This window comes from Chiloscyllium punctatum, chromosome 5 (genome assembly GCF_047496795.1).
Source record: "Chiloscyllium punctatum isolate Juve2018m chromosome 5, sChiPun1.3, whole genome shotgun sequence".
NCBI lineage: Eukaryota > Metazoa > Chordata > Chondrichthyes > Orectolobiformes > Hemiscylliidae > Chiloscyllium > Chiloscyllium punctatum.
In genome coordinates this window covers 117,806,788-117,821,445 of record NC_092743.1, presented here as the reverse complement: position 1 = coordinate 117,821,445, position 14,658 = coordinate 117,806,788, and the positions used below count along the sequence as shown (strand labels likewise).

The window sequence follows — 14,658 nt, the reverse complement described above, 5'->3', positions numbered from 1 at the left end:
GGTTGCTGACGCCAACTTGCATGGTCGAAGGGTGGAGAGCAACAATGTCCATGGAACATTTGGGAGCCTTGTGGTGAAATCAAGAGTTGCCTGAAGAACTGGAGAAGCAAGCAGAGATCTGTGCCATCAAGCAATCTTTAAGACTTTCCTGTTGTGAACTGGTGCCATCTGGATTCTCAGAGGAGAAGCATTGGGAGCTGCATAGAAGTGGGACAAATTCTGCTAATAATGGGCTGCAGTTGCATGGAAACGATGTTGTTGCCACTCATTAGTGAGGTTCTGAACTCCCCATTTAAATCTTAAGGGGAAAATTGCAAATAGTTTCACAACATTGACATTTTTTCCAGTTTTGCCATGGTTTCCCATATTTCACACCATTGCCGACAGTGCTCAGGCCAGCAGAGATTTCTGCTCTCTCTGTTTATTATAAGAGTTAGATACTCACCCAAATTATCTCTGTGTCATCGTCAGTATCATCGAAACCAGATCCTTCTGTACCAAGGGTATTCTGTGAGGTGAGAGAGGAGAAAATTAAAAATAAAATCAACAGAAAAGGCTGGGATTTGGACATGACCAATGCTTCCACAGTTTTAACTTTCCTCTGGTGTGATTTACTTCAAAAGTTTTAGCTTGTGTAATGTCTTGATCTTCATATAGTTTTTGTGAGGAAGCATCTCAGAGTGTTGCCTGTGATTCCTGCAAATTCCGTATGTGTCCAGATGATGAGTTCTGATATCATACTGTAGCTTTTCTTTCCAATGGTTGCTCCCAGCCAATGACCCAGTGCAGCCCTGGTCACCAAATTCATTGCAGGATATCCCTACTGATTCTTTTGATCACAGTCTTCTTTCTCGTCTTTCCTTTAAAATCCTCTTTTTAAAGTTTCTCACTGAGAAATCTTTACTGCTTGCCTTTTTCATACTTTGCACAGGTTGTCTCCTCAGCTTTGGTGATTCCATCATAATTCACTCCCCTGACTTCACTGCCCTCCTGTCTTTCCATAAGCAATCCCTCCTCATAAACTCTTCTAAATATGTTCCTGGTCATCCTTTCAATATTGCCAACTTCCACAATCTCTTTATCTTTGTGGTCTCAATTAAACACGGCCACCTATGTTCAGCCCTGAATCTTATGTCAGCATCTGTCCCTTGAATAAACTCTCTCCCATGTCTTTCATATCCACACTTTCAACCTCCTAACTGTCTAGTCTTTCAGCCCCCCCCCCCCCAGTTCCCATTAAGTTTACCCCACTGTCAATTGTCTCCTTAAAACCCTTCATTCCAGTCATCTCCAGAAAAATGTACACGGAACTCAGTTTTCTTTGTCACTGAAGTCATTCAGCTACCTCTGTTCTTATCTTCCTTTTATTCAACAGGCTAGATGCACCCCCAAGTCGACATTTAATTTAGTTATCCTCCAAAGTTTCATCCAAACTCATCCCATGAACTTAGTGATTTCTTTAAATTAAAAACAAACATAACATTTTCAAGATGTTTAATGAGCGTAGAAATCAAATCATTTTTAAAAATCCAGATAATGGACTGAGGAACAACCTTGAATAAGGTGCCAGGGAGACTGGGAATTTCTTTGGTCCTGTTCTGTGAATAAAACTTGATCGCAAATCCTGTTTACACAGATATTGTGCTTTCCACTTCACTACCAATGGTGGAATTGGAACAGCTCTGAGGAAAATCCCATTGTGTATTATACATCAAAAGCTGACTGGAAAGGAGCCTCATTCACTGGGGCATTCACATGGGAAAATAACTTGGGTGCAGTCAATGACTTTCCATTCATAGCTGTTGGAAAATTATTGGCTGCATGCATGCAAAATATTTACAATTAATGGACTGTCGTTTAAAGTGAGGTGAAAGGGGTATAACAAAAATGCTCAGTGGTTGGGAGAGGAATACTGGCTGGGGCTCCAGGAATGTAATTTCTAGTAATGTCTTGTAAACATCTAGTTAAATTGTTAGTCTGATGGCTCATCCAAAAGCTGTAATTTCCAAGAGAACAGCACTTGTTTCTTCACGACTGCACTGGGTAGAGAATGTGTTCAAATCTGTAACTGAACTTTAATCACAAGAACTTCTACCCCAGAAATGAGAATGTTACCAAGTGAGCCCTACCAACACTGCAAAGTATTACTAACCTAACTTACTTTTGGACAGACGAATCTTTAGTTGCAGCTTCTACATCTGCAGCATTAATAATTATTAACAAAGTCACAGAAACAGACAGTGAGTCTGGAGATATAACACAGGTAAAATTATTCACCAAACTGATCCTGAGATTTACTCACAGGTCTGTGTTTTCGGCCAGGTGGCCCAGGAGGACCAGGTGGACCTGGTAAACCGGAAAGCCCTGGGTCACCCTGTGGAACAAGCAGGATAGTAATCAACCCACAATATAACATAGCGTTGTGGCTCAGAAATCAAAGCAATACAAACTTTACAAACAATATAATCAATACAGGAATAGCTGCCTATCAGCTCACTTCTAGCGCAGCATCTTTTCACTCGGACTCCTTACTCTACTTCATTTCTCAAGCACATTAAACATTTCTCTGTGTTGTTAGGAAACCAGCTGCTCAGAGATTTAATGAGAATTAAAATATGTTATAGAGTCATAGAGACATACAGCACTGAAACAGTCCATTTGGCCCAACCCATCCATGCCAACCAGGTTTCTGAAACTGAACTCATCCCATTTTCCTGTGTTTGGCCTGTATCCCTATAAACGTTTACTATTCATATATCTGTCCAAATTTCTTTTAAATGTTGCAATTGTACTCGCCTCTACCCCTTCCTCTGGCATATGTGCACCACCCTCTGGGTGAAAAAAGTTTCCACTTGGGACCCCTTTAAATCTTTCCCCTCTCACCTTAAACCTAAGCCTTCAAGTTTTGGACTCACCCATCCTGGGGATTAAACCTGACTATTCACCTTATCTATGCCTCTCATGATTTCATAAACTTCTATAAGATCACATTCAGCTTGCTACACTCCAGTAAAACAAGTTCCAGCATATCTAGCCTCTCCTTATAACTCAAGCCTTCCTGTCTTTTCTGCATCATTTCCAGCTTAATAACATCATTCTTTTAGCAGGGTGACCAGAATTGTACACAGTATTCCAGAACTCCCATACTCAAAGGTCTGAACAATGATGTCAAGCATGCCAAATGCCTTTTCACACATTGTCTAACTTTTAAGGAACTATGTACCTGCACCTCTGGATCCCTCTGTTTGACAACACTCCTCACATAGAGTCATAGAGATGTACAGTATGGAAACAGACCCTACGGTCCAACCCGTCCGTGCCGACCAGATATCCCAACCCAATCTAGTCCCACCTGCCAGCACCTGGCCCATATCATTCCAAACCCTTCCTATTCATATACCCATCCAAATGCCTCTTAAATGTTGCAATTGTACCAGCCTCCACCACATCCTCTGGCATCTCATTCCATACATGTACCACCCTCTGTGTGAAAAAGTTGCCCCTTAGGTCTCTTTTATATCTTTCCCCTCTCACCCTAAACCTATGCCCTCTAGTTCTGGACTCCCTGACCCCAGGGAAAAGACTTTGCCTATTTATCCTATCCATGAAATCACATTTATTGGAAATTCAAGGCCATTTGCTCTGCAATTATTACTTAATTGAGAAATCTGTTTTTAACAGAAGCAGAAATTTTCTATGAAACGTTGTTGTTCTACATATTTGATATGACTGCTGATATGTAGAACAACAATGTTTCATAGAAAATGTCATATGACTATTGATAGAGATGGTGACTGAATTCAACCAGCTTGTTGGCAAGCGATTTGTGCAACATCTTGCCTAACCATTTGTAAAAAATCAAACCGCAAGACGTAGCATTATAGGACAAGTATTAGACTGTCCTGAAGTTTGTTTTTCTTAAATTGACATTGATTTCTCCTTAGATTGTAGATACATTTACATTTAACAGTCGCCTGTTAGATAGGCAAGTTCGGCAATTTAAAGTAAAAATGGTAAAATTGCAATAATCCTGCAGGACCATAGGATTACTGTCTCTGAGAGAGACAACTAGTGATGGTTTAACCTGAGAGCTATGAAGCCACAGGCAAGGGGAGAGATTGAGAAGGAAAATCCTTCATGGTAACTCAGCTGGTGTGGGAATTGAACTCATGCTATTGGCACCATACTTCATCACAAACCAGCCATCCAGCCAAACGAGCTAAATAACCCCCCTACTAGAGTACTGAATTAGTGCTGACCTTAAAGCAATGGCAGTTTAGTCACTGACATGAAATTACATGAAACATACAGCACAGATGTTTAGGCACAACAAGTCTAAGCTGTAGTTTATTGTCCCTACCAACAAACCGTATTCCTTTCTGCATTGAGCATTTATCTAGCTTTGTCTTAACTACATCTAAGCTGTTTATCTCAGCTCCAGTGAACCTAATTAAAGGATATGCCAGTGAAGAATGACTCATATTTCAGAGAATTTTATTAAGTGCAGGAAAAACAAGCTGTGCTTCAAAAGCAAAGCATCTGAGTATGTATCATTTTTCATAATTGTTGTTTCTATGGAAGCAGGAGGGTAGAACAAATAATGCTCATCTTCCTCCTCATCCTCAGCAATCAATGAGCTTTGCTCATTCCTAACTCTGCACTTTTGTATTTCAGGAAGCTCTAGAGAGCAGCAGGGGAACTGCAGTTTGAACTGCAGCCATGGCCAACTTTATCACAATGGAGGAGGAAGCCTGCAATTCAGAGGCTGACACTGGCTGTTGTCCAAATAGAGATGGGGGGGGTCCCAGAGTTCAGGTAGCAGCATTAGATATTGCACTGTAACTTGGGACATTAACTGCTGCTCATTGAACTGCGGTTTAAAACAATTTCAGTTTGTTAATTCAGTCATGGAAATGGGCTTCGCCAGCTAGACTATCATTAATAACCCACCTTTAGTTTCCCTTGAAAAGTGGTGTTGAGCTGCCTTATTGATCCACTGCAGTCTATTTATTGTAGGTATACCCACAATGCCATTGGAGAGGGAGTTCCAGGGGTTTGACCTAACGACACTGAAGGAATGGTAATAAATATCCATGTCTGGATGGTCAGTCGCTTGGAGGAAAATTTGCAGGTGATGGTGTTCCCATGTACCTGGCACCTTTGTCCTTTTAGGTGGAAATGGCTATAGCTTTGGAAGGTGCTACTGGAGGAGCCTTGGTGAATTTCTGCACTGTATCTTGTAGATAGTACACACTGCTGATTCTAAGCATCACTGGTGGGAGGAATGGATGCGTGTTGATCTGGTACCAACCAATTGGACTGCTTTCTCCTGGATGGTCTGAAGCTTCAGAAGTGTTGTTGGAGCTGCATCGATTCAGGAAATTGGGGAATATTCCATCATGCATCTGGCCTGTATCTTGTAAGTGGTGGACAGGCTTTGGGGAGTCAGGAGATGATTTACTTACTGCAGCATTCCCGCCTTCTGACCATCAGCCAGGCCTTGAGAGGGTTTCCCTTTGTTCCCCAGGAGCCTAACCACAGACAGCGGGAGAGAGAAAAGCTTGAAAATGGCAAAGAATGAACTAGCCACAACAGCTCCCTGTGCACTTTGGCCAACATTTGTGGAGATCTTATTCCAAAGGATTGCAGAGGTCCATAATCACCTGACTCGCAAGTCTGAGCCTTCAAATGCACTACTGTTCAAAGTGATTGTAGAGGTTGATCCATAAACCTCTAGATCCTGCAATAAAGGAATCACCAACTTCTTGGTGCCTCTTTCACCTCTATTCATAGAGTAATAGAGGCATAGAGATGTACAGCATGGAAATATACCTTTCAGTCCAAATCATACATGCAGACCAGATATCCTAAATTAATCTAGTCTCGTTTACCAGCACTTGGCCAATGTCCCTCTAAACTTTTCCTATTCAGGTGCCTTTTAAAAGTTGTAATTGTGACAGCCTCCACCACTTCCTCTGGCAGCTTATTCCATACACGTAACACCCTTTGCATGAAAACATTGTCCCTCAGGTCCCTTTTAAAACTTACCCCTCTCATCCTAAACTTGTACCCTCAAGCTCTGGACTCTCCAACCCAGGGAAAATGCCTTATCTATTTACCCTATCCATGGCCCTCATGATATTCCTCTATTCCATCCAGATACATGTGGCTTTGGAGAAAACAGCTGCTGGTCCTGGAGTTGCTGTAACTGTCCCACTGGCTACTGAGCTGGAGCACAGTGTGTGTCCTTGTCAGAGGCCTGACCAACTTCATATCATGTGGATCCTGTGTCATAGGTAATAGGGTGAGATCATCCTCAGTCCCAAGCAAGATAATTGATAGGAGTTGGGTAAAAGGTGCTACATCCAACATAATCACTGATTATCAGCTGAAGGCTAGATTAGATCACATTCATTTTATGAAGAGGTCCCACTGTGCAGTCACCTTCACTTAGTTTGTGGAAGACACAGTATGTATCCCAGATGATATTAGGAAATGATTCTCTGCTTTACAGAGCTCATAACTGCCTTCTCAAGTATCTCAGTTGCTTTTACACCACATCAAATGGTGTTTATGGCCCATGGAACTTGTAATGTTTCCTGGAGAAAGCCAAAGGAGAGCAGGATCCCATCAATTCCTGGACATTCTTCACTCTGCATACTCTGGAAGATGCTGCCTCTGAGCTCACAAAAATCTGCCCAATACGTCTAAGTGGTGACTTTTCACTAGAACTTTCAGATAAAATGTTGCTGACCTGAATTGTTAACCATTTTCTTTAACCACCGATGTTGCCTGACCTGTTGAGTATTTCCAGCACCTCTAATATTTTACTTTTATAAATAGGTGGATTTATAAATACCGAGGAAATTGAACCCATGAGTTGTAACACACTTGAATCCTTAATTATACCACAATTAGGTCTGCTAGTATTGCATTTTAAGTGCACTTTTAGGTATTATTATGCACATTGTAATAACTGTGTGATGACTGGTGTTCAAGTGTATGAGAAACCATTTGATTTGAGAAGTAAATTATAAACAAGAACACGGATCGTCTAATTCTATGTCAGTAAATTTGGTCTCTGGGACTTACTTGGTTGAGTAGAACTGGTGGAGAACGTGAGGACTGCAGATGCTGGAGATCAGAGCTGAAAATGTGTTGCTGGAAAAGTGCAGCAGGTCAGACAGCATCCTTGGATGCTGCCTGACCTGCTGCGCTTTTCCAGCAACACATTTTCAGCTCTGAGTAGAACTGGTCTCAAGGACCAGCATCCCAGAAAATCAGAGCTAAAATGATCACTGGGAGCTGTTTGACTTGAAAAGGGAAATTAACCTGAGCCATAGGTCACTGAGCAGCAATAGAAATGCCTGAAACTTTTGATCTGTGCTCCCTTTTAGTGAAGCATTGTGCCAGACTTAATAGAATTTAACCTAAATCCAGAAAAATAACTGCGGTATAAGTTTAAAAAAACTGGAAAGTTAAATAAATGGCTAAAGGCTGTAGATAAAGGAAAAAAATAGATAAGTGAGAGCACACAAATAAATTGTTGAGATAAATACGTCAAATTATTCTTCAAATAATCTTCTATTAGATTAATATTACAATAGCTGTCTACTATCATTACAATAATTTTATCACTGTTATATCCTTGCTGGTGAGCAGAAAATGTGAATCATTGTTCAGAACAGGCACACCAGTTCCCTACAGCATTTGCTTTTTTCAGCATGAATGCATACATTTGACCAGTTGATCTATACTCAGCAGCAGGAGATCAGAGAAGAGGCTTGACACACTACATGATTTAATTTGATCAAAGCAATTTCAGTCATGATTCCTCTGATTTCTGTCCCCACCCCCCCCCACCCCCCTTTTTGTTCTTTGTAAGTTTAAAATATGCCATATTTCAGTCTGCATTTTCATTGTTATGCAGTGGTAATGTTTCTCATTTAATAATCCAAAACACTGATGTCAAACTCCAGTAAGGCCACTTGCGATATTTATATACTGAACAACAAGTTTTCTCGAAAATTTTATCTGCAAAGTCAAAGTGAGTTGAAATTTTCAAGTAGCTGTAGGGAATATGGACTACACGAGGATTGAACACAGTAAACCAGCAACACATATTAACGATAAGATTATAAACAGAGCAAGGTAAAGCAGAACTACAATGTGCCTTCTTCCATTAGGTCTCAGTTCCACGTGATCTGATATTATCATGATATTATTGATGAACAACATCTAGCTATTAATACGTAGTTATTAACCCATACCATCAGGGATGGAAAATTGTTTCAATTATTCAGTCCCACGTCAATTATTAACTCTCATCTGACGACTGAAGTGGTCTGTCAAACCACTCACTAATACCAAACTGCTAACGGCGGTTTAAAAAAAATGGCCGCTCACTGTTAAGTAGGGATGGATATTAAATGCTGGCCTTACTAGCAATGTCCATATCCAAGAATTAATTTTTATAACAGTTCATGTGCTTATCCAAGAGCATCAAGACTGTGGTAATGTTTATCTCCATCAGCCATTCCTTCCTCCTACAATATGCAGTTTTCACAAAAACCTGTAAACATTGAAAAATAGAAACATAGAATATAGGAACAGGAGTAGGCTATTTGGTCCTTTAAGCCTGCGCTGTCATTCAGAATGCTTGTGGCTGATTATTCTACTTTCTCCCCATAACCATTGTTCCCTTTAGCCCCAAGAACTACAACTAATTCCTTCTTGAAAACTTTCAATGATTTGGCCTCTGCAGAGAATTCCACAAGCTCACCAACTCTGGGTAAATACATTTCTCCTCATTGCAGGCCTAAATGTCTTACACCCATTTCCTAAGACTGTGAGCCCTAATTCAGTACTCCCGAATCATCAGGAACATCCTTTCTGCATTTTCCCTGCATGGTCCTGAAAAACCGTAATAAGTTTCTATGACATCTCCCTCATTCTTCTAAAGTACAATGAATATAGTCTTAACCAATCCAGTCTCTCCTCATGCATCAGTCCTGCCATCCCAGGAATCAGTCTGATAAACCTTTGTTGCACTCCCTACATCGACAGAACATCCTTCCTTCAATAAAGTAGAACAAAACTGCACACAGTCCTCCAGATGTGATCTCATTAAGGCCTTGTCTAATTATAAAATCACAGACATGTGTACAGCATAGAAACAGACCCTTCAGTCCAACTTGTTCATGCCAACCAGATATCCTAAATAAATCTAGTCCCATTTGGCTCATATCCCTCTAAACCCTTCCTATTCATATACTCATCCAGATGCTTTTTAAATGTTGTAATTGTACCAGACTCCACCACTTCCTCTGGCAGCTCATTCCATACACACACCACTCTCTGCGTGAAAAAGTTGCCCCTTGTTCCCTTTTAAAAAATACCCATCTCACCCTAAACCAATGCCTTCTAGTTCTGGACTCCCTCAACCCAGTGAAAAGATTTTGTTTATTTACCCTATCCATGCCTCTCGTGTTTTAAAAACCTTTATATAAGGTCACCCCTCAGCTTCCGACGCTCCAAGGAAAACAGCAAAAAGACATTCCTGTTCCTGTACTTAAATCCTCTTACAATGAAGGGTCGACATACCAAATTTCTTCATCACTGCCTGCGGTTATGTGTGTGCTTATTTTCACCGACAGGTGTACAAGGATGCACAAGTTTCACTGTGCTTCTCCCTTTCCCAATCTACTGCCAGTCAGATAGTAATCCACCTTTCTGTTATTGTTAACAAAGTGGATAAGACTGAGAAAGGGTGAAGTGAAGACTTCACTATTTCCAGTTTAACCTTCAGATAAATTATTTATTCTGAAGTGGGAGATGGCACGGGGCAGGCTGACACTAGGCACACGGACACACAAGATGGCTGCTGAGTCATCAGTTGGCCACTTGACACATAAGATGTCCGCTGGACCAAGATATGGAGGGAGACAGCAGAGCAAACACAGACACTACCTGGGGCCAACAGAATGCCAGCACTACGCACTCACAACCTAGTTGATTAGTTTAAGGCGGGTGGGGGACAGAATACACTGGAGTAGTGTATACCGCCCACCAAAGTGTCTGGGTCCAGCCAACACCTTTGATAGAAATGCTAAGTTTGATTGAGACTCAATACAGATTGCTAATAGCCAGGGTTGCAGTAATGGTCATTCTCAGGAAGAGTGATTAGCACTCATTACTACAGCAATGGACATCCGCACAGACATTGAAATTGACAATGTCTGCATCGAAACTATCAACAATTCTGCAATGAGTGCCATAAACAAATCATGTTACAAAGACAATAATCTCATCACTGACCTACTGTATCACAAGGTGTATAAAAGTATCTTGACCTGTGCTCCAGGGGGAGAGAACCGTGATAGTCAGAGGGAAATTGAGAAACAAACTTGTAAGGAGATCTCAGCTATCTGTAAGAAAAATAGGGTGGTTATGGTCGGGGATTTTAACTTTCCAAACATCGACTGGGACTGCCATGGTGTTAAGGGTTTAGATGGAGAGGAACTTGTTAAGTGTGTACAAGCCAATTTTCTGATTTAGTATGTGGATGTACCTACTAGAGAAGGTGCAAAACTTGACCTACTCTTGGGGAAATAAGGCAGGGCAGGTGACTGAGGTGTCAGTGGGGGAGCACTTTGGGGCCAGCGACCATAATTCTATTAGATTTAAAGTAATGATGGAAAAGGATAGACCAGATCTAAAAGTTGAAGTTCTAAATTGGAGAAAGGCCAATTTTGACGGTATTAGGGAAGAACTTTCGAAAGCTGATTGGGCGCAGATGTTCGCAGGTAAAGGGACGGCTGGAAAATGGGAAGCCTTCAGAAATGAGATAATGAGAATCCAGAGAAAGTATATTCCTGTTAGGGTGAAAGGGAAGGCTGGTAGGTATAGGGAATGCTGGATGACTAAAGAAATTGAGTGCTTGGTTAAGAAAAAGAAGGAAGAATATGTAAGGTATAGACAGGATAGGTCAAGTGAATCCTTAAAGAGTATAAGGGAAGTAGGAGTATACTTAAGAGGAAAATCAGGAGGACAAAAAGAGGACATGAGATAGCTTTGGCAAATAGAATTAAGGAGAATTCAAAGAGTTTTTACAAATACTTTAAGGACAAAAGGGTAACTAGGGAGAAAACAGGGGTCCTCAAAGATCAGCAAGGTGACCTTTGTGTGGAGCCACAGAAAAAGGGGGAGATACTAAATGAGTATTTTGCATCAGTATTTACTGTGGAAAAGGATATGGAAGATATAGACTGTAGGGAAATAGATGGTGACATCTTGCAAAATGTCTATATTACAGGGGAGGAAGTGCTGGATGTGTTGAAACGCATAAAAGTGGATAAATCCCCAGGACCTGATCAGGTGTACCCGAGAGCTCTGTGGGAAGCTAGAGAAGTGATTGCTGGGCCTCTTGGTGAGATATTTGTATCATCGATAGTCACAGTTGCGGTGCCGGAAGACTGGAGGTTGGCAAACTTGGTGTCACTGTTTAAGAAGGGTGATAAGGACAAGCCAGGGAACTATACATCGGTGGTGGGCAAGTTGTTGGAGGGAATCCTGAGGGACAGAATATACATGCATTTGGAAAGGCAAGGAGTGATTAGGGATAGTCAACATGGTTTTGTGTGTGGGAAATCATGTCTCTCAAACTTGATTGAGTTTTTTGAAGAAGTAACAAACAGGATTGATGAGGGCAGAGTGGTAGATGTGATCTATATGGACTTCAGTAAGGCATTCAACAAGGTTCCCCATGGGAGACTGATTAGCAAGGTTAGATCTCACGGAATACAGGAAGAACTAGCCATTTGGATACAGAACTGGCTCAAAGGTAGAACACAGAGGGTAGTGGTGGAGGGTTGTTTTCAGACTGGAGGCCTGTGACCAGTGGAATGCCACAAGGATTGGTGCTGGGTCCTCCATGTATTGTCATTTATATAAATGATTTGGATGTGAGCATAAGAGGTACAGTTAGTAAGTTTGCAGATGACACCAAAATTGGAGGTGTAGTGGACAGTGAACAGGGTTACCTCAGAATACAATAGGATCTTGACCAGATGGCCCAATGGGCTGAGAAGTGGCAGATGGAGTTTAATTCAGATAAATGCAAGGTGCTGCATTTTGGGAAAGCAAATCTTAGCAGGACTTATACACTTAATGGTAAGGTCCTAGGGAGTGTTGCTGAACAAAGAGACCTTGGAGTGCAGGTTTATAGCTCCTTGAAAGTGGAGTCGCAGGTAGATAGGGTAGTGAAGAAGGCATTTGGTATGCTTTCCTTTATCGGTCAGAGCATTGAGTACAGGAGTTGGGAGGTCATGTTGCGGCTGTACAGAACATTGGTTAGGCCACTGTTGGAATATTGCATGTAATTCTGGTCTCCTTCCTATCGGAAAGATGTTGTGAAACTTGCACGGGTTCAGAAAAGATTTACAAGGATGTTGCCAGGGTTGGAGGATTTGAGCTATAGGGAGAGACTGAACAGGCTGGGGCTGTTTTCCCTGGAGCGTCAGAGGCTGAGGGGTGATCTCATACAGGTTTACAAAATTATGAGGGGCATGGATAGGGTAAATAGGCAAAGTCTGTTCCCTGGGGTGGGGGAATCCAGAACTAGAGGGCATAGGTTTAGGGTAAGATATAAAAGAGACCTAAGGGGCAACTTTTTCACGCAGAGGGTGGTAAGTGTATGGAATGAGCTGCCTAGGAAGTGGTGGAGGCTAGTTCAATTGCAACATTTAAGAGGCATTTGGATGGGTATATGAATAGGAAGGGTTTGGAGGGATACGGGCCGGGTGCTGGAAGGTGGGACTAGATTGGGTTGAGATATCTGGTCGGCATGGACGGGTTGGACCAAAGGGTCTGTTTCCGTGCTGTACATCTCTATGACTGTATGACTCTAAGACTCGCAGCTGACCAATGAGCTGTTGGTGTCTTTCTCTCCCCAGAGCTCCGGTATTTCCTTGTACAATAAACTCTGTCATTGAACCCTGAATCTGACTCCAAAACTGGTGATTTTCCTCATTACAATTCTTTATATAAATTTTTTACTCTTCATGTTTTTCCTCTGTATATTTGGTCATATTCTCGCCCTCCTTCAACAATGTTAACTACTGGACATACCTTCTCTCCTTTGGGACCTTGTTCACCTTTTGTTCCTTTAAATCCTTGAGATCCCTGTTTACCCTGAATGTGAAAGTAAAAATATTTTTTTAAGAGACATAAATATTTACTTACTTTAGATGAATAAAGTCACTGACAAGGAACCTAATAAGATATGCTATCAATCATCGATTTAATCAAAATTCAAAGTGTTCATTGCAAGGATTAATAAATGCAACACTTTACAACTATTGTAAATAGTAAGGATATCAATTATTTTGGTATCTCAGTTCAACAAATCCCAAAGACAATCACTGTAGCCTGCTCAATCCCAAACTGAGGGTAAATCAGGGAATTTTATGCTATCTGCAAGTTTGAGGCCACGGTTTCTCATAGGAGGGTGTACATTGGCTGTCAAGGGAGAGCAGGAGAGTTTGGTTTCAACCTGCATAAAGCGTGATGAATTGAACGCTGAGAATTGGAAGAGTTCTGTGGCCCCACAAAACAGGGTATTAACAGGCAGTATACAAAATAGGTTGGATGACTAACCCACCAGCTACTGCCCACCCCCAGATTGTCCCCCACAGTATTAAGGAATAGTTAAGGAACTGTTTCTGTCCCTGGTGCATTAATGCGTGAGGTTGGGGTAGGCAGAACCATGAAAGCCAGCCTGCCTCTTTGCCATCTCAGGTGAGAAGGTGGAACAGAAGGGGAAGCATCTCCTTCAGAATGTGCAGTGTACCCAAAGAGGTACTTCCCTCTCTGACTCTTAGTCTCGCAACTTGATGCCCCACCATCCATCTTTGATACTCCTCCTTCCATTCCCCTAATCCTTCTAAACACAGAAGTGCAGTATGAACTCAAAGTCTTGTATTCCATGGATCTTCTTTTGTGGATTTGCTTGTTATCCCAGCAGCAGCCACCACTGACTTTCTGCCTGTGTTTGGCTACTCAGCCGCAGGTCAATCAATTGTTGAGGGCGAAATTCCTTACCCTGAGGGATTACTGCTGGGGAAGGCAGCTTTCAGTATGTTGGAGGTGGGGGAGGGTGAAAAGCAAAGCTCCAGGGAGCAATACTATGTTGCTACAAATCCTTAAGCTAAGGGATTTGGGAGAGGGGAACGTGAAAAGACAGTTTAGATGTACTAACTTTACACTGAAGCTGGTGGATGTGAATCATGAACTGCACTAAGAGTTAAAATTAAGAAGTTAAGAGAGAGTTGGTAAAGTGTTGAGGGAGCGTGAGAATGAGGAGATAAAATTTTAGACTGGCCAGGAAGACTGGATTGCATTTTCTACTGTGCGTACCGAGGCCACATTAGATTGGGTAATGAACTTGGCCAGGTGCTAGATTTGGAGGTAGGTGAACACTTCGGTGATAGTGACCACAATTCTGTTATGTTTACTTTAGTGATGGAACAGGATAGGTATATACTGCAGGGTAAGAGTTATAGCGGGGGGAAAGACAATTACAATGCGATTAGGCAAGATTTAGCGTGCATAAGATGGGGAAAGAAACTGCAGGGGATGGGCACAATTGAAATGTGGAGC

The 14,658-nt window shown here is 41.7% G+C and overlaps 1 protein-coding gene across 4 annotated transcripts in view; it reads right to left on the bottom strand.

Moving 5' to 3' along the window:
- The window catches only part of LOC140477383 (collagen alpha-1(XV) chain-like), a 262,607-nt gene that overhangs the window by 105,377 nt on the left and 142,572 nt on the right, over positions 1–14,658 (bottom strand). For all 4 annotated transcript variants that reach the window (XM_072571192.1, XM_072571190.1, XM_072571191.1 and 1 more), the window contains 3 exons: positions 13,129–13,191; positions 2,303–2,374; positions 446–508 (listed from right to left, as the gene is read on the bottom strand). In XM_072571192.1, coding sequence (XP_072427293.1) covers positions 446–508; positions 2,303–2,374; positions 13,129–13,191 — 198 coding nt within the window. The remainder of the gene's footprint in view (positions 1–445; positions 509–2,302; positions 2,375–13,128; positions 13,192–14,658) is intronic.